We start from the raw sequence: 14,234 nt of genomic DNA, 5'->3' as shown, positions 1-14,234 counted from the left end.
ATTTCTTAGAATCTTGCCACCTCAAAATCAAACTAGGTAATTTATTTATTTTAGCTTCAAAGGCTCATTAAACATCAGACTCATGAACTTTATAAAAATGGGATGCCTTTTTTCTTTCCTAAGTTCATTTAGAAGAAAATTAACCAACTTAAAGAAGTGATATGCCCAATTTCCAATCTTAAAAACAAATCCATTTTCCCATTACAACCTTTAAATAGATAAATGTCTAGGTCATGTTTGAAAATAAGCAGTTCAGAAACTAAAAGACTGAACATTATTGAGACCAAATTTCAAGCTAAAATGATTTAAAATCACTTTAAAGAAGTTTAACATAATTTTGCATACTAAAATGTACCATCTAGGAAATAATTTAGGAATAAGATACATATTGCAGGAAGAAGAGATACCAACAGTATAAGTCAAGTCACATCTAGTTTTGCCTCTGGATACCATGCATTATTTGCAATGCATACATTTTAAAGATATTCACAAATTATACATACTTGCATACATGTGATTAAAGAGAAGCGATCCACAGAAGGAAACAAATCAAAATTACGTTTTAGATTCTGTAGAAATTATACATTATTTACAATGTATGTGTCATAAAAATATTAAATTTATTTAAGTACAATTTCTCTTAAAATAAAGAACAACTTTCCAATCTCAATTTGAGGTATGTTATCAGATAAAAATTATAACTATTCGTAGAAAGCCTCTTAAAATATCATTTTTCAGAAGGAAACTTTCAGTGGTACTCTTGAATAGCAATGCCTATTTTTAAACAAAGTTTATAGTTAAAAATAAAAATTTTCTTTAATCAAAGTAGACAGTATTGTACAATGATGGTCTGGTTGCAGCTTGTAACCTCTTTGCCCATATGGATCCCTATGCATTCTGCTTACATATTCACCACAGTAGGCACACACATTGAAAATATACGTTGTTAGTTTTATAGTTCTCAGGACATTTCGGTTAAAATGCGAACCACAATCATTTGGTTTAGTTTCGTAGGCTGGAAAAAAAATGTAGTAGGTTAAGGTAAAATTGCTGTCCTCAGTGGGATTATGAAAATAAACCTTCAAAATTTACCCTGTGAGTTTATGAGTAGATAATAAAAATTAAAAAGAAAAGAACAGCAGAATATACCTTCAATGAAGTGACAGCTTACCTGATATGCCATTCTTGCTGGTGTTCAATAAAGCTACAGATGCTGCAGAAACTCTTTTATTGTTCACAGTCTGCCCTGGTTTTCTTGAGGTACATTCTTCACTATCACTGTCCTGTACATTTAGTAGCCTTGGCTGGAAACACTGTAGTCGACATGATCTGATATTGCTTAATATTTCAGAAAGGGACAGTCTATTTTCACAATGTTTACTGGAAGGATTGGTCCGAGAGAAATTAGAAGAAAAGTCTATAGTCTGGGAAGAGCTTGAAAAACCATTCAGCATCTCAGGGTCTATCTGTTTCAGGACTGGGTCATGTTCTGTGGATATTCGGTCCATTATGACCCTGAAAAGCAATATAAAACCAAATATTATCTGAAAGAACTTAACATTTTCCTATACCTTTCTTTCCAGCTTGGTAACAAAATCCAGGTCAAAATAACTAGTTTACCTTCCACCTCTGCCAATTCGTCTCCTTGCAAATCCTATACACCTTCTTGGGACTGTGAGTGTTGTGAGGCAATGCCTAGATCTCAACTTATCTAAATCTGCCAGTTCTGAATTCTCAAGCGAATGGTTAACTTGGTCCAAACGAGGCTGCAAAGGAAGAAAAATATTAAAACACATGGAGTAAATCTGAAGAAAAGCTAAATCACGATTAAAAATTAAAGTAACTACAACATTAGTAGAACAATTAAAATTTAGCTAGAAACTGTAAAATTGGAGTTTAAATAATATCAACCAGGTAAAATTTTATAAACTTGAATAGAAAATTCACTCACCTAACTCAAGCTGAATTTAGTTTATAAAAATAAACACATTTAGGGTATATTATATATTGAAAAGAAACACATATTTTAAGAATAACTTGGCTTTTAATATTTATGTAAAAAAGCAAATATAGTGAAGTTAGTAATTTATAAGCTTCCTATTAAAATAAATCAGAGGAAATTTTTTTCTGGACCAAAAATTGCACTTTAAGCATGCATGGGTCAAGTTGACGCTTCCTCTTGGCTTTTAAGAACATAAGAGTCCATTTCTTTGCCTTCTCATTCCCTTTACAATTCTGCTTTTCTATGTTTTACCACTTTTGCCCTTTTCATAATAATTTTCCGCTTCTATCATCAGCATAACTTGTAAACAATTCCTTACTTCTCCTACATTAAATACTAAAACACACCCTGAAAAAGTTATATGTTTACCATAATGCAACAAGACAAATGGTGTCCACAGCCATATTTTATATATGTGAACATCATCCTTGTAACTCTAGTTATACCTTATCTGAAAACCCAAACATGTGGGAGTGAGGGTCATTCTTTGATATTATGCTGCACCAGAACTTGACTTTACAGCACAAAGTAATTTCTAAGTGTGTCAAAAAGTTATGCATATAATGACTAGGTAAAATACTGCCATGAGAAGTTTAAAAATGATTCTTTCATTTTTGATACTTACTGGATATGTGTGCACAAGATGGGCTTGCTTAACAGTAAATTTCAGTCATCAAAGGATCAATTAGAGATTCTGGGCTTACCTAACTCTAGCAATGACACTGAGTAATTTTTATAAATGCTGAGCCCAAAGTGAGACTAGATTTCTAAAATATGAGTCATCAAATTCCAAGTGAAGGATTCTGATAAATCCTTTGAAAGAACTCAGTACCTTTGAGCATCTTTTACTGGTATCTGCACAGGGAATATTAAATTAAAAATGCTGATGGATTTCCCATTTTTAGATCAAGACTAAGTCACCTTGACAAAAGTTACCTGTTAATTCCAGTTCACAAAAACACCACAAAAAATAAAGTTCTTACAGCATAATACTGGCATCCTGCTCGCCTCCTGAAAGCACAGGGACCATCAGGATCATTATCTTCTTCAGGTTCTGATACTGGGGATGGTACCTGAAAAGTGAGGAATGAGACATTCCATTTAGGAGTTATCAAAAGTCACTAAATAAATCTTTGTAATGGTCTAGAATTAGAATCTGATGATAAACAGTAAATCATGCCTATATTATATACAGTAGGCAGTGAACTCCCCAAAACATTTAAAGAGTAGCAAAAATTTTCTATGGTTAGAACATATTTCTTTTTAATGGATCAGGTAAGTTCATATGGTATTGCTTAAATGCTTCTGAACATGTAAGCACTATAGACTTAAAAAGAATTAGTACAGTTTTTATATGTCTCACTTATATTCTGTAAATAATATATGTGGCCATAAATACTTTATGATAATTATGCTTTACCTATATAGGTAGGTGTATTTTTATCCAATAGCTTTGTCCCTTGGTAATAAAGGCAAAAGCTAGGAAATAAAAAAAAAAAAGCTTATAAATAGCCCCCACACCAAAGCATAAAGGACATAGAGTTTAAGCAAAGGGGCGTCCCTTATCTCCCCACTCATCTTTTAAAAATCACTTTTTAAACTTAGCAAATAAGAAGCAGAATATTAGAAGAGGAAAGAAGACTTGCCAAAAGGTAGGCACACTGGTTGCAGAGAAGTGATAAACTCACCAAAAGAATAAATTAAGACTTGTCACATGCTGAAAAGCATTCTGCCTGGGACCTAGTGATATCAGGTCAAATCCCTATATAATCTGAGTGGACCCCCTAGGGCAGCACCAATGCATTACGGCACACTTTATAAATGTCATCCAAAACTGATTATGTGATATATAAATATACTCTGATATGGCAGGGAAATAATGTGGTTTGGGTAAATTTCTACCCGTAATGGTTAAAAATTTAAAAAAAAATAGTTTTGTACTTAAGTTTCAGTTGTCTCGCAATTTCACTTTGGAGTACATCTCTTTTCCTGACAATGCTGGCTCATACGTATGTACTTGCAAATTTCTGAACCTCACAAATCCCTCTCTTCCTATTTTGAGAGGAAAAAATGTTTTCTCTACGTTATTTCCAAACTGTGGTAATTACCACTGAGCAGGGCCATCCAGGGGAGAAAAGCATTTGTTTGAGGTTCCAATGTACCCCCACCAGCCCTACGGGGGAGACACAGAAACAGTCAACGAGGGCTGACTCTTCACAGGGAACCCAAGCCCCAAACCTAGAACTGGAAAGGAAATCCCAAATGTGAATTTTACACTTTGGTTCCTTTGCAAATCATCTCCCTCTTCTAAAATATACGTAGGAAGTATCACAAAGTCTTAGAAATTCTTTGCTAAAGTATACCACCCCTTCTTCCCAACCACCATTCCCTAGGAGTGAATTTCAGGATTTAGTCTGAGATAGAGGAGGAGAGAGCCATTTTAGGAAAACCAGAAACGAGATCAAGAAGAGAGAGCGTTTTCAGTTCTGTTCTGCTGCAAACCAGTTGGATAAGTCTGGTTAAAATGTTTGTTCTCTTACGGCTTCCTTTTTCCTTGCTCGTTGGACAAAGAAGCAGCATGTGATTATTTTATTGATGTTTTTTTAAAAGAGCCATATTCTAAATAGCCACTTCACTGAATAATGTCCAACTATAGGTAAATACTTTAGCAACACAGGGACACCATCATAAAAATTAATGACAGTTGTCAATGACCTAGTACAAGGACTCAGAGGAACCTGAAAGTTTCAAAATGCAATTTTCATGTGGTGATGAGAGCTGTAGACTATATGAATAAACGTAAGAATTTAGAAGAGAAATGAAGATACCTTAATGCATGAGGAATATATGACTAGTACAGTATTCTGAGTGTGCCCTACTATCAGGGTGGAGAGACTGATTCTAGCAATAAGAAAAAAGTTTATTCAGGTCATAGTATCCCAGTATATCATTCTTAAAGGAAATGTATAGTAAAACAATATAGGGTCTCATTAGTATCACCAATATAAGGCTATTATATATGTATCGGTCTACCATGTCATATCCTGAATTAAAATTCTTCAATAATTTCCCAATATGTATAACGTAGATAGAGATCACTTGCTAGTACTTGAGGCATCATTTCATTCATCGTTTCTTCCTTTAATTATTTTATGCTCTAGCAATGCCAAATCGCTAGCAGTTCTCTCTAATATCCTGTTTTTTCTGCCTAGAGCCTTTCCCTACACTTTTTTATCTGGAAAACTACTATTTGTTAGGACATTATTTCCCTTATTCTTTCAAAATGGTCACTTAATTAATGTTTCATGGATATTCAAAACCCTGCCTATGTCTAACTGGATGATCCTCTAAGTACTTTTAAAGAGCATACAAAATTAAACACATCTTTGTGCACTGGTTACAATGCACATGAATGCAAAAATATTATCTGGGTAAAAAAATCAATCAGTGACAAAAGAGTAAAAATAAATTATCTACACATTTTATATAAATTCTAGATTTTATATAGTTACAATAAAGGGTTTTGTAAGCAGTCTTGCTTCCAAACATATTTGTGATGCTGGTTTTTAGAAAATGTTTTCTTTTAAAGAAAATAAGTCAGAATGTTAAAATATGATAAAGCTTATTTGTTATAGTAGTCTCTTTAGGTTTATACCACATAGAAAAATGAATAAAAAAGAGGATATTGCCAGACCAGGTGCTAAATAATTAAAAATAACCCTTTAATACATAAAATAAAGGTTGTTTCAAAACAGAACTTATGAAAGTAAAATTAAGATTTTATTACTAACAATTTTCTATAAAACTGTCATAGTATAAACCAAAGAATTATCTTCACAAGTTAAAATCTGAACCAGTTCTTCTAAGTCTTGCTTATAATCAAATAATTATTGCCAAACAAATTAGCAATATTAGCGTTAAAGTTGTAAAATACAATGCTGGTAGAATATGGTAGAAAGGGAATTACTCTTGGTGAATATTTACAATTATGTATTAGATGTCTTAAAACATAAATAATCTTTGGTTCAGTCATTCCATTTCTAATAATCTATTTTAAATACAGGGAAAAGACAAAGACGTTCATTTTTATAAAAGGAAAACTGAAAACTACCCAAATTCTCCATAACAGAATAAATTCTATCCTACTAATAGAAAATAACAAAAAATAAAAACCATTTCAGTGGCTAGATAATTTGGAAAATGTTTATGTACACCATTAGATAAAGAAAACAAGAATCAAAACTCTAAGATGTCAATTATGTTTTAAAATATAGCAATATAAAAGACTAGAAGGAAATGTTCTCAAAATAGTTTTAAAACAAGCACCTGTGGAAATTCATCTTCATCTGAGCTGTGAAAGTCATATTGCTTAATGTCACTCTTATTGATCACAGGCAATGTCTCAGGAGTGGGTTGCTGAGATGTTATCAAAGCCTCTGCTTTAGGCTTCTTTGGGTACTTCTTCTTTTGACGAACCACATCAGAAGCCTCTTCTTTCAAAGACAAATGATGAGGGTGCTGTTTACATGACGATTTTATCCCCAAAGGAAGAAATAAAAATCATTTTAGAAATCATGAAAAACTATACTGCTCTTTGAAAAACATACATTTTTACCCAGGAGGTAATTTTATTTAGTTTTTATAATGCAAAACTTTTAAGTTTTAAAATGTTTTATATTCTATAAGTTATGATAAAAAACAATTATGGTATTATATTAAATCTGCTTTATATATAATTATAATACTTATTAGTGATTTTTAAAAATTGCTCTATTATTATGCAATCCAGCATTTAAAAAGCATTTAAATTCAATTTTAATTTTAAATCTTCTGTATTAATGATGAAAATTAATGACTTCGTATTTTTTAAATAACTTGAATTAATTATAAATTCATTTCTACTCTTATTTCCGATTTTAAAAATAATGTCAATTGTATTTTGAGGAAAAAAAGCTTATTAACTAGAACAAAACCTTACTTTTTAAGTGTGTATAATTATTAACTCAAATGAACAATGACCAAACTGTTTTCAAGTACCCCAGAGTTGTGTCGGTACTTCAGAGACTGGCAAAAAGACTGGCTGATGGGGTGGGTTTCCAGCCCCTCCTCACCGCACCTCTCCTCAACAGAGCAACTCTGTTTCTGTTTCAACATGTTGGCATTCCTTTTATAAAAAGGACCTACCACTTTTAAAAGTTTGAAAGTGACTTGTTTTAAGCACCAAAGTACAAGCAGTATGAAAAGTATAAAATTATTTAGGAAGTTATATATTTTTCCATGTAGCCCAGATTTTTGTTAAAACTACTTTAGGGTCAAAATGGTAAACACAATGAAAATGTTGCTTAAATGCCAAATTATTTACTGAGATATAACTGTTTCATACAATGAGTATAGTTAAAATGCCAAAAAGAAAACCTCAAATTTTTAGAAACTACCTATATTTTAATGTGGGATGTGTGACAAAGTAAATATAGTTAACCATGTGTATAATATGGTAGAACAACAATGGATGCAACAATATTTCTAAAAGTAGGGTTTAAATAGGCCGAGTGTTTATTCTTAGACATGATCTAAAATAAGAATCAATATCTAAAAAAGGCTAATTCTGTCAGTAATTTTGGGTTGACATTTTCATATTCTATGCCTACCAATCACATATCTTAGAAAAGCACTGATTTATATAAAATGGATTTTTAAAATGACTTAGAAAGTGACATTTATTGCATTGATAATATTGTGGCTATAGAGGCAAGAGTCATTTAAAGAGAATCAGGTAGGTGGGCTAGATGCCTGTGATTAATAAGAAAGAACTCTGGTGTTTGAACTGACATAAGTTGAGTAAAGGAGGAGCTTTCCTGCTCCACCTTCTTCCTTGACCTTTAAGAATGAACCCAGGAAAAATGAGGATTGTGTACATTTTTAAAAGATGAATTTTCCACAAACACCCTAAGCCATTTTTATATCTCGCTACACAGTAAAGTTCTATTGTCTTCTATTGTCTAACGCTTCGTTAGAACCTGCTTATTTAAATCTAAGCTCATAAAATGAAAGGTCTTATTAACTTTTATATATCTACTGAATAATTAATGTACCAAGTGAATACTGAATAAATATAATTGAATTCTTTAATTAATGTGCCAAGTGAATACTGAATAAATATAATTCTTTAGTCTTAAGAAACTAAAGCAATCACTGTGTCTGAATCATTATTAGGAAGAACTTTGTAATCTAGAAGTTAGAGGGCTTTTTCAAATCACTAAGAGTAGCTAGCAAAGGATAACTGCTGGTTCTGGCAATGACGACGACAAGAATAACTTTCAATAGTCTCAATGAAGAAAGCTTTTATTTTTTATTTTGATGCCTCTTAGTACAATGCAGGATTTGTTAAGGTTAGTGGTAATAACTGAACTTTAACTTTATTCTTTATGGAAGCAGCATGCACATTGTCTTTGGTGTTAGACCTGGGCTCAAACCTTGAATCTGCCACTTAATCGCTATTTGATTTAGAAGTCACAAAGAAGTAAAATCTATCTCAAAGGACTGAGTATATGTATGTAAAATTCCCAGCAAAATGTTGGCAAATAATAAGAACTAAATACATATTAATTACTTTCTTCTTTAACCCAACTCTAATAAGACAACTTCAGAAACCAATAATGTGAGATCAGTATTACCATACATGATACCAGGAGATATTCACCTTAGTTTTACATTCTTGGACTTTGTGATGATTTCCATTATGAAGAGTTGTTGGAGTGGCATATAACTCTTTTTCTGACCGATTGATTTTCACTTCATTAAGGATTTCACCACCATAGTCTCCCAAATGATATCTTGAAAAGGTAACGAAATGTAAAAAAAGTTGCACAGTTTAAAATTAAAGAAGAAAAGTCAATGACACCTCAATTAATTGGAACACAACTAATCAAACAATCAAAAGTTAAATTATTCTAAAGAGAAAACCTGCAGGAATAAAGAAGCTCATAACTGAGATTTAGTAAACAAACCAAACCAAACCAAAAATACCCCACAATCTCTACGGGACACAGAATATGAATTTCTCATGTATTTTATATTTTGAAGCACTGGGAAATGATGTTTAGAATGCTAACTTCAGGAACCACATAAAATTCTGTTAGGTTTAGTACAGTCTAATTATGCAAAAAAATGACTATTAGAGAACATATTTTCAAAATATATTGAAACAAAAAGTTTTCTACCTAGTCAGAAAATAAAATCAATTAAACATTCATTATCCTCAAATTTTGATTAATAGGAACTTTAATACAGAGAACTGGACAAAATGATCTCTAGGTTCGTTTCTAAATACAATTCAACAATTCTGCCAAAAACAACAAAAAAAATTAAGTGTGCTAGAGGATCTATGCTACACACAAAAATATTCCCCAAATCTGCACTCCAAATTATAAAAATCTGATTAAAAAAAATATACCACAATTCTTCAAATAGTGTAGATTTTGTTAGAGAATCAGTTTCAATTGTTTTAAATTTAACACACACACACACACACACACACACACACACACACACACCTCTCTCTCTCATTTGGTTATATTTTGCCCATCATTTGGCTAAAAGTTGCCACTCCTATGTAAATGTAGCAATGTTACCTTTTTTCCACAACTTCTAAGGTTAAGTGCAATAATTCTCGTTTTGTTTTCTCTCTTCTCTTAATCATTTCCAAAATTGTTATGGCTCTACTAAACTCTCGTCTCAGTTTCAACATCTTTTCATAAGAGGCTTCATCATTTTTACGATTCTATTGAAAATAATGACAATTTAAGAAGAATAAATAATTACTCCATTATCCACATACCCAGCTTCATTCAATAAAGTCTTACTGGACCCAAATTCATTGTATAAAAGCAAAATGTTAAAAAAGTTAAATGTAAAAATGTTAAAAATCATATACAACAACTATGTAAAACAGCCTATTTAACTCTGAAAATATAAGTAAATACCTCTCAATAAATATTCACGAAAAATGTTGTCAGCTGTTGAAAAGATGGAATGACACAGAAGGGATAATTCCAATGTAACCAAATTTTTAAAAGTCTGCCTGAAACAAAACATTGTCCATTCATATTTTAGCAAGGTATTTCCCAATGACAGAGAGAAACAGTTCTGTCAAAACAGTTACCTAAAAATAGCCAAAATGGTTCTCAATCCATCCATCCAGCTCTGCAATTGGGGACTGGAAGGTTGAATATACTAGGTGAACATGCACACTGACAAGCAAAGCTTCACTTCAGAAACTCAGATATTAATCTGAAAGTAGGATATAAAGCAACTCAAAGAATGAGATTATCATGATTCAGTGTAATAATACCTCACTGCAGAGTAGAAAAGCAAGTTTGTCAAAATTTGAGTTTCAGAGTATTGTTTTTACTCTGAATTGTAGAAGGTACTTAAACTGACTTAGAGTGACAGTCCTGTTTAATAAACGGGGAAGGTTCAGTGGTAATTAGCACCATCAACTTGCATACAAAAATTACTGTTAATATAAAATATTTTGTTTAATCAAACAGCCACAGAGTACTTACTTTATATTAGGCAAGGTGCTATTTGTTTAAAAATAGACCATTACCACTCCTCATTCTACATGTCCAGATAGATTGCACACTTAAGCAATCTCTCCATCCTTAAGTTAATAATGGAGTATGACATTAAAAGAACCTGAAGAAAGCCAGGTTTCATACTGGAGTATGATTATAAAAGAAAAAATAAAACAGGAGAAAAATTCAAAGTTTTACTCCTTTTTTTCTTTTGTGTATAGTTTCTTGAATTTGAAAATTAATCAGCACCTACAAAACATCACCTAAGTCCCATTAAGGTACCACATATCAAATATTAAGAAGCCTTGTAAAAGATGGAGGCGTAGACAGACACGCTGGCTGGGTCTCCCTTCACAACTAAGAAGGAACACAACTACCTCAAAACTAGAAACAACCAGAAGTTCCAGAAAATCAAACTGCATGGAAGTCCAGCACACAAGGATATAAAGAAGAAATACTCATCCAGACAAGTAGGAGTGGGGGAGAGGACCAGGTGTGGTGGCGAGCACAGTCACAAGTTTTAAAAAGTGAGAAGGGACAACTGGGGAGCGTTCCCAGCTCCTCACCGGACTTAGCAGCTCAAGGTCCCAGCACCGGGGGAAAAACAAGCCTCATTGCTTCTGACTGTGCGGACCAGTGGGGCTTGGGGTGGAGGCAGAAACTGCCGGTCTCTCAGCAGAGTCCACTTGTTTAAAGGGCCCCCACGGTCCTAGAATGTCCGCAGACCCACCCACTCTGGGAACAACAGCCAGGGCAGCAGCTAGAGGGGCGCCAGTCCGGTGCGGAAGTGGGAGAAGTGCCTGGAAAAGGGGTGAGTGCTGGGTAGGTGGCATTGTTCCTTCTCAGACCCTTCCCCCACATACAGCGCCACAACGTGGTGAAACAGGTCGCACTGTACTGACGAATCCCTAAGGCTTCGCCCCTTACAACGTAACAGGAGTGACAGCTCTACCTGGGACGCGGAGGCAAACAAACACAGGAGCCTGTCAAAATGAGGAGACAGAAGTATGGCCCAAAAGGGGGAACGGATCAAGGTCCAGTGGAAAAACAAAGCGACGAGGAGATAGCCAACCTCACAGATGAGGAGATAAGATAGCCAACCTAACAGACACAGAATTCAAAACACTGGTGATAAAGATGATCACAGGCTTGACAGATATGCTTGAGTACGGCAAACGCCTAAGTGAAGGCTATGCTAAGTGAAATGAAGGAAAATCCACACAAAACCAATGGTGAAGGGAAGGAAAGGAAGAAAAAAATAGTCAACTAGTGCAGAATGAAGAAGCAAGAATTGAAAAAAATGAGGAAAACTTCCCAAATTTTGCGAAGGACATGGACATACAGGTCCAGGAAGCACGGAGGGTCCCGGGTGAGCTGGACCCAGAGGGGACCACACCAGGACACATCATGACTGAGATGTCAAAGGTGAAAGATAAAGACAGAGTCCTGGGGGCAGCAAGAGAGAGGCGGAGAGTTGCCTACAGGGGGGTGGGGGGTGCCTATAGGATGATCAGCTGATTTCTTAGAGGACACTTTGAAGGCAGGAAGGGACTAGCAAGCAGTATTCAATGTGATGAAAGGCAACCTGCAACCAGGATTACTCTATCCAGCAAAGCTATCATTTGGAATGGAAGGGCAGATGAAGTGCTTCCCAAACAAGGTAAAGCTAAAGGAGTTCATCATCACCAAGCCATGATTATATGAAATGTCAAAGGGACTTACTTAAGAAAAAGATCAAAACTATAAACACTAAAATGACAACAAACTCACAACTATCAACAACTGAATCTAAAAATAAAAGCAAAGTCCAATGAAGCAAACCAGAATAGGAACAGAATCATAGGTATGGGGATCATTTGGAGGGTTATCAGCTGGGAGTGGGGAGGGGGAGAAGTGGGGAAATGGTGCAGGGACTAAGAAGCATAATTGGTTGGTACAAAATAGGGGGATGTTAAGAATAATATAAGAAAGGATGAAGCCAAAGAACTTATATGCACGACCCATGGACATGAACTAAGGGGGGTGGGATTGCTGGAGGGAAAGGGGATACTGGGCAGAGGGGAGCAAAGGGGAAAAAACTGGAACTACTGTAACAACATAATCAATAAAATATCTTAAATAAATAAAAAATAATTTTAAAAAACCACCTCGTATTAGTTAGTCATCCTTTTATATCTTAATCTCTTTTCCCTTCATTACTATGTGACAAAAGGCAAAACCTAAAGCATAATTTGAAGCAATTTTTTTTTTTTTGTAGACGGGCAGCAAAAGCAGTCTCCAATTGAAAAAAAATTAACGTTACCAACAGCAAATATTAAAATGTCCACTCTGTGCAGGATATAGCACATGTCCCTGTCCTCAGAAAGCTTAAAGTTGTATATGAATAAGAGACATACAGATTCAAAATATAAATAATAATACAAGGCTACAAGCTACCTGAACAGTATTGAAAAGAGCACCAGAACCTTCATTCAGATTGCCTCCCTCTTCACTAGAGGCTCCTCGTCTTGGGCTACATGCTTCTGTCCTGTCCTACTCATTCACTTCCTGCTCTCTTTAGGCCCAAATAACCACCCTGTTCTAATTTTTTCTTTCCCCAGCCCAGTCCTTTATTTTTAAATTTTATTATGAATAATTTCAGATCTATAAAAAAAAAAAATTACACAGTGTAAAGATTTTCCATATATCTTCATCCAGATTCCCCAAATGTTAATATTTTATACTTGCTTTCTTTCTTTCCCTTGTGCACAGTGTAGGGCAAAAGTAGGTTTACAGTTGTTCATATGGAAAATAATAGATAATAAAAAACTTTTGCATACTTATAACTATAAACCTACTTTTGCCCCATCCTGTAAATATACACATACATGCACATGTTATGTATTTATGTACATGCATATTGTTATGGACTATATGTTTGTGTCTCCTGAAACTTCCAATGTTGAAATTCTAACCTCCCAGTGGATCCTTAGGGATGGATTAGTGCTCTCTTGCCCCTTCTACCACATGAGGGCACAGCAAGATGATCATTCATGAACCAAAAAGATGGCCCTCACCAGACACCAAATCTGTTGGTTTGGTCAGTGATGAGAACTCAAAAAAAAAAAAAAAAAAAAAAAAAAAAAAATCTGTTGGTACCTAGACCTTGGACTTCCTAGCCTCTGAAACTGTGAGAAACAAATGTTGTTCAAGCCATCCCGCCACCCAGTCTATTATATTTTTATTACAGCAACCCAAATGAACTAAGACATATATACACATATTACATAAACATATATAAACTATTTTAAAAATCTTGAGAAAAATTTAAGATATAATGCTCTTTTATCCCTAAACATGTTGATGTATACGTATTCTCTAAAAACAATATTCTTATATAACTATAGTAAATTATCAAAATCAGGAAATTGACATGATATAATCCTATTACCTAAGTTACAACTGCTACTATAAAGAGCATTAAGTGGGACAACAGTAATTTTTATTATTAAAAATGATTAAAATACAATAAATTCTTTTTTCCTTCTGGGATGTGATTCAGGATTAAAACTGCATTTAGTTGTTATGCCTCTTTAATCTCCCATACTTTGAAATAAGTCTCTGATTTTCTATGGCGATCATGACTTTGATATTTTGAAGACTAGAGGCCACTTATT

The 14,234-nt window shown here is 34.0% G+C and overlaps 1 protein-coding gene across 6 annotated transcripts in view; it reads right to left on the bottom strand.

The window, feature by feature from the left end:
* EPC2 (enhancer of polycomb 2) overlaps nt 1-14,234 on the bottom strand; it is a 192,183-nt gene that overhangs the window by 12,419 nt on the left and 165,530 nt on the right. For 5 of the 6 annotated variants that reach the window (XM_090279606.1, XM_090279607.1, XM_090279605.1 and 2 more), the window contains 6 exons: nt 9,634-9,782; nt 8,703-8,835; nt 6,329-6,520; nt 2,986-3,075; nt 1,621-1,766; nt 1,172-1,515 (listed from right to left, as the gene is read on the bottom strand). In XM_090279606.1, coding sequence (XP_090135732.1) covers nt 1,172-1,515; nt 1,621-1,766; nt 2,986-3,075; nt 6,329-6,520; nt 8,703-8,835; nt 9,634-9,782 — 1,054 coding nt within the window. The remainder of the gene's footprint in view (nt 1-1,171; nt 1,516-1,620; nt 1,767-2,985; nt 3,076-6,328; nt 6,521-8,702; nt 8,836-9,633; nt 9,783-14,234) is intronic. The other variant, XM_090279604.1, reaches the window with a different exon arrangement.

The sequence above is a fragment of the Furipterus horrens genome, unplaced genomic scaffold (assembly GCF_987537825.1).
Source record: "Furipterus horrens unplaced genomic scaffold, mFurHor1.1.pri manual_scaffold_1, whole genome shotgun sequence".
NCBI lineage: Eukaryota > Metazoa > Chordata > Mammalia > Chiroptera > Furipteridae > Furipterus > Furipterus horrens.
This window is presented reverse-complemented; position numbering and strand designations above follow the sequence as displayed.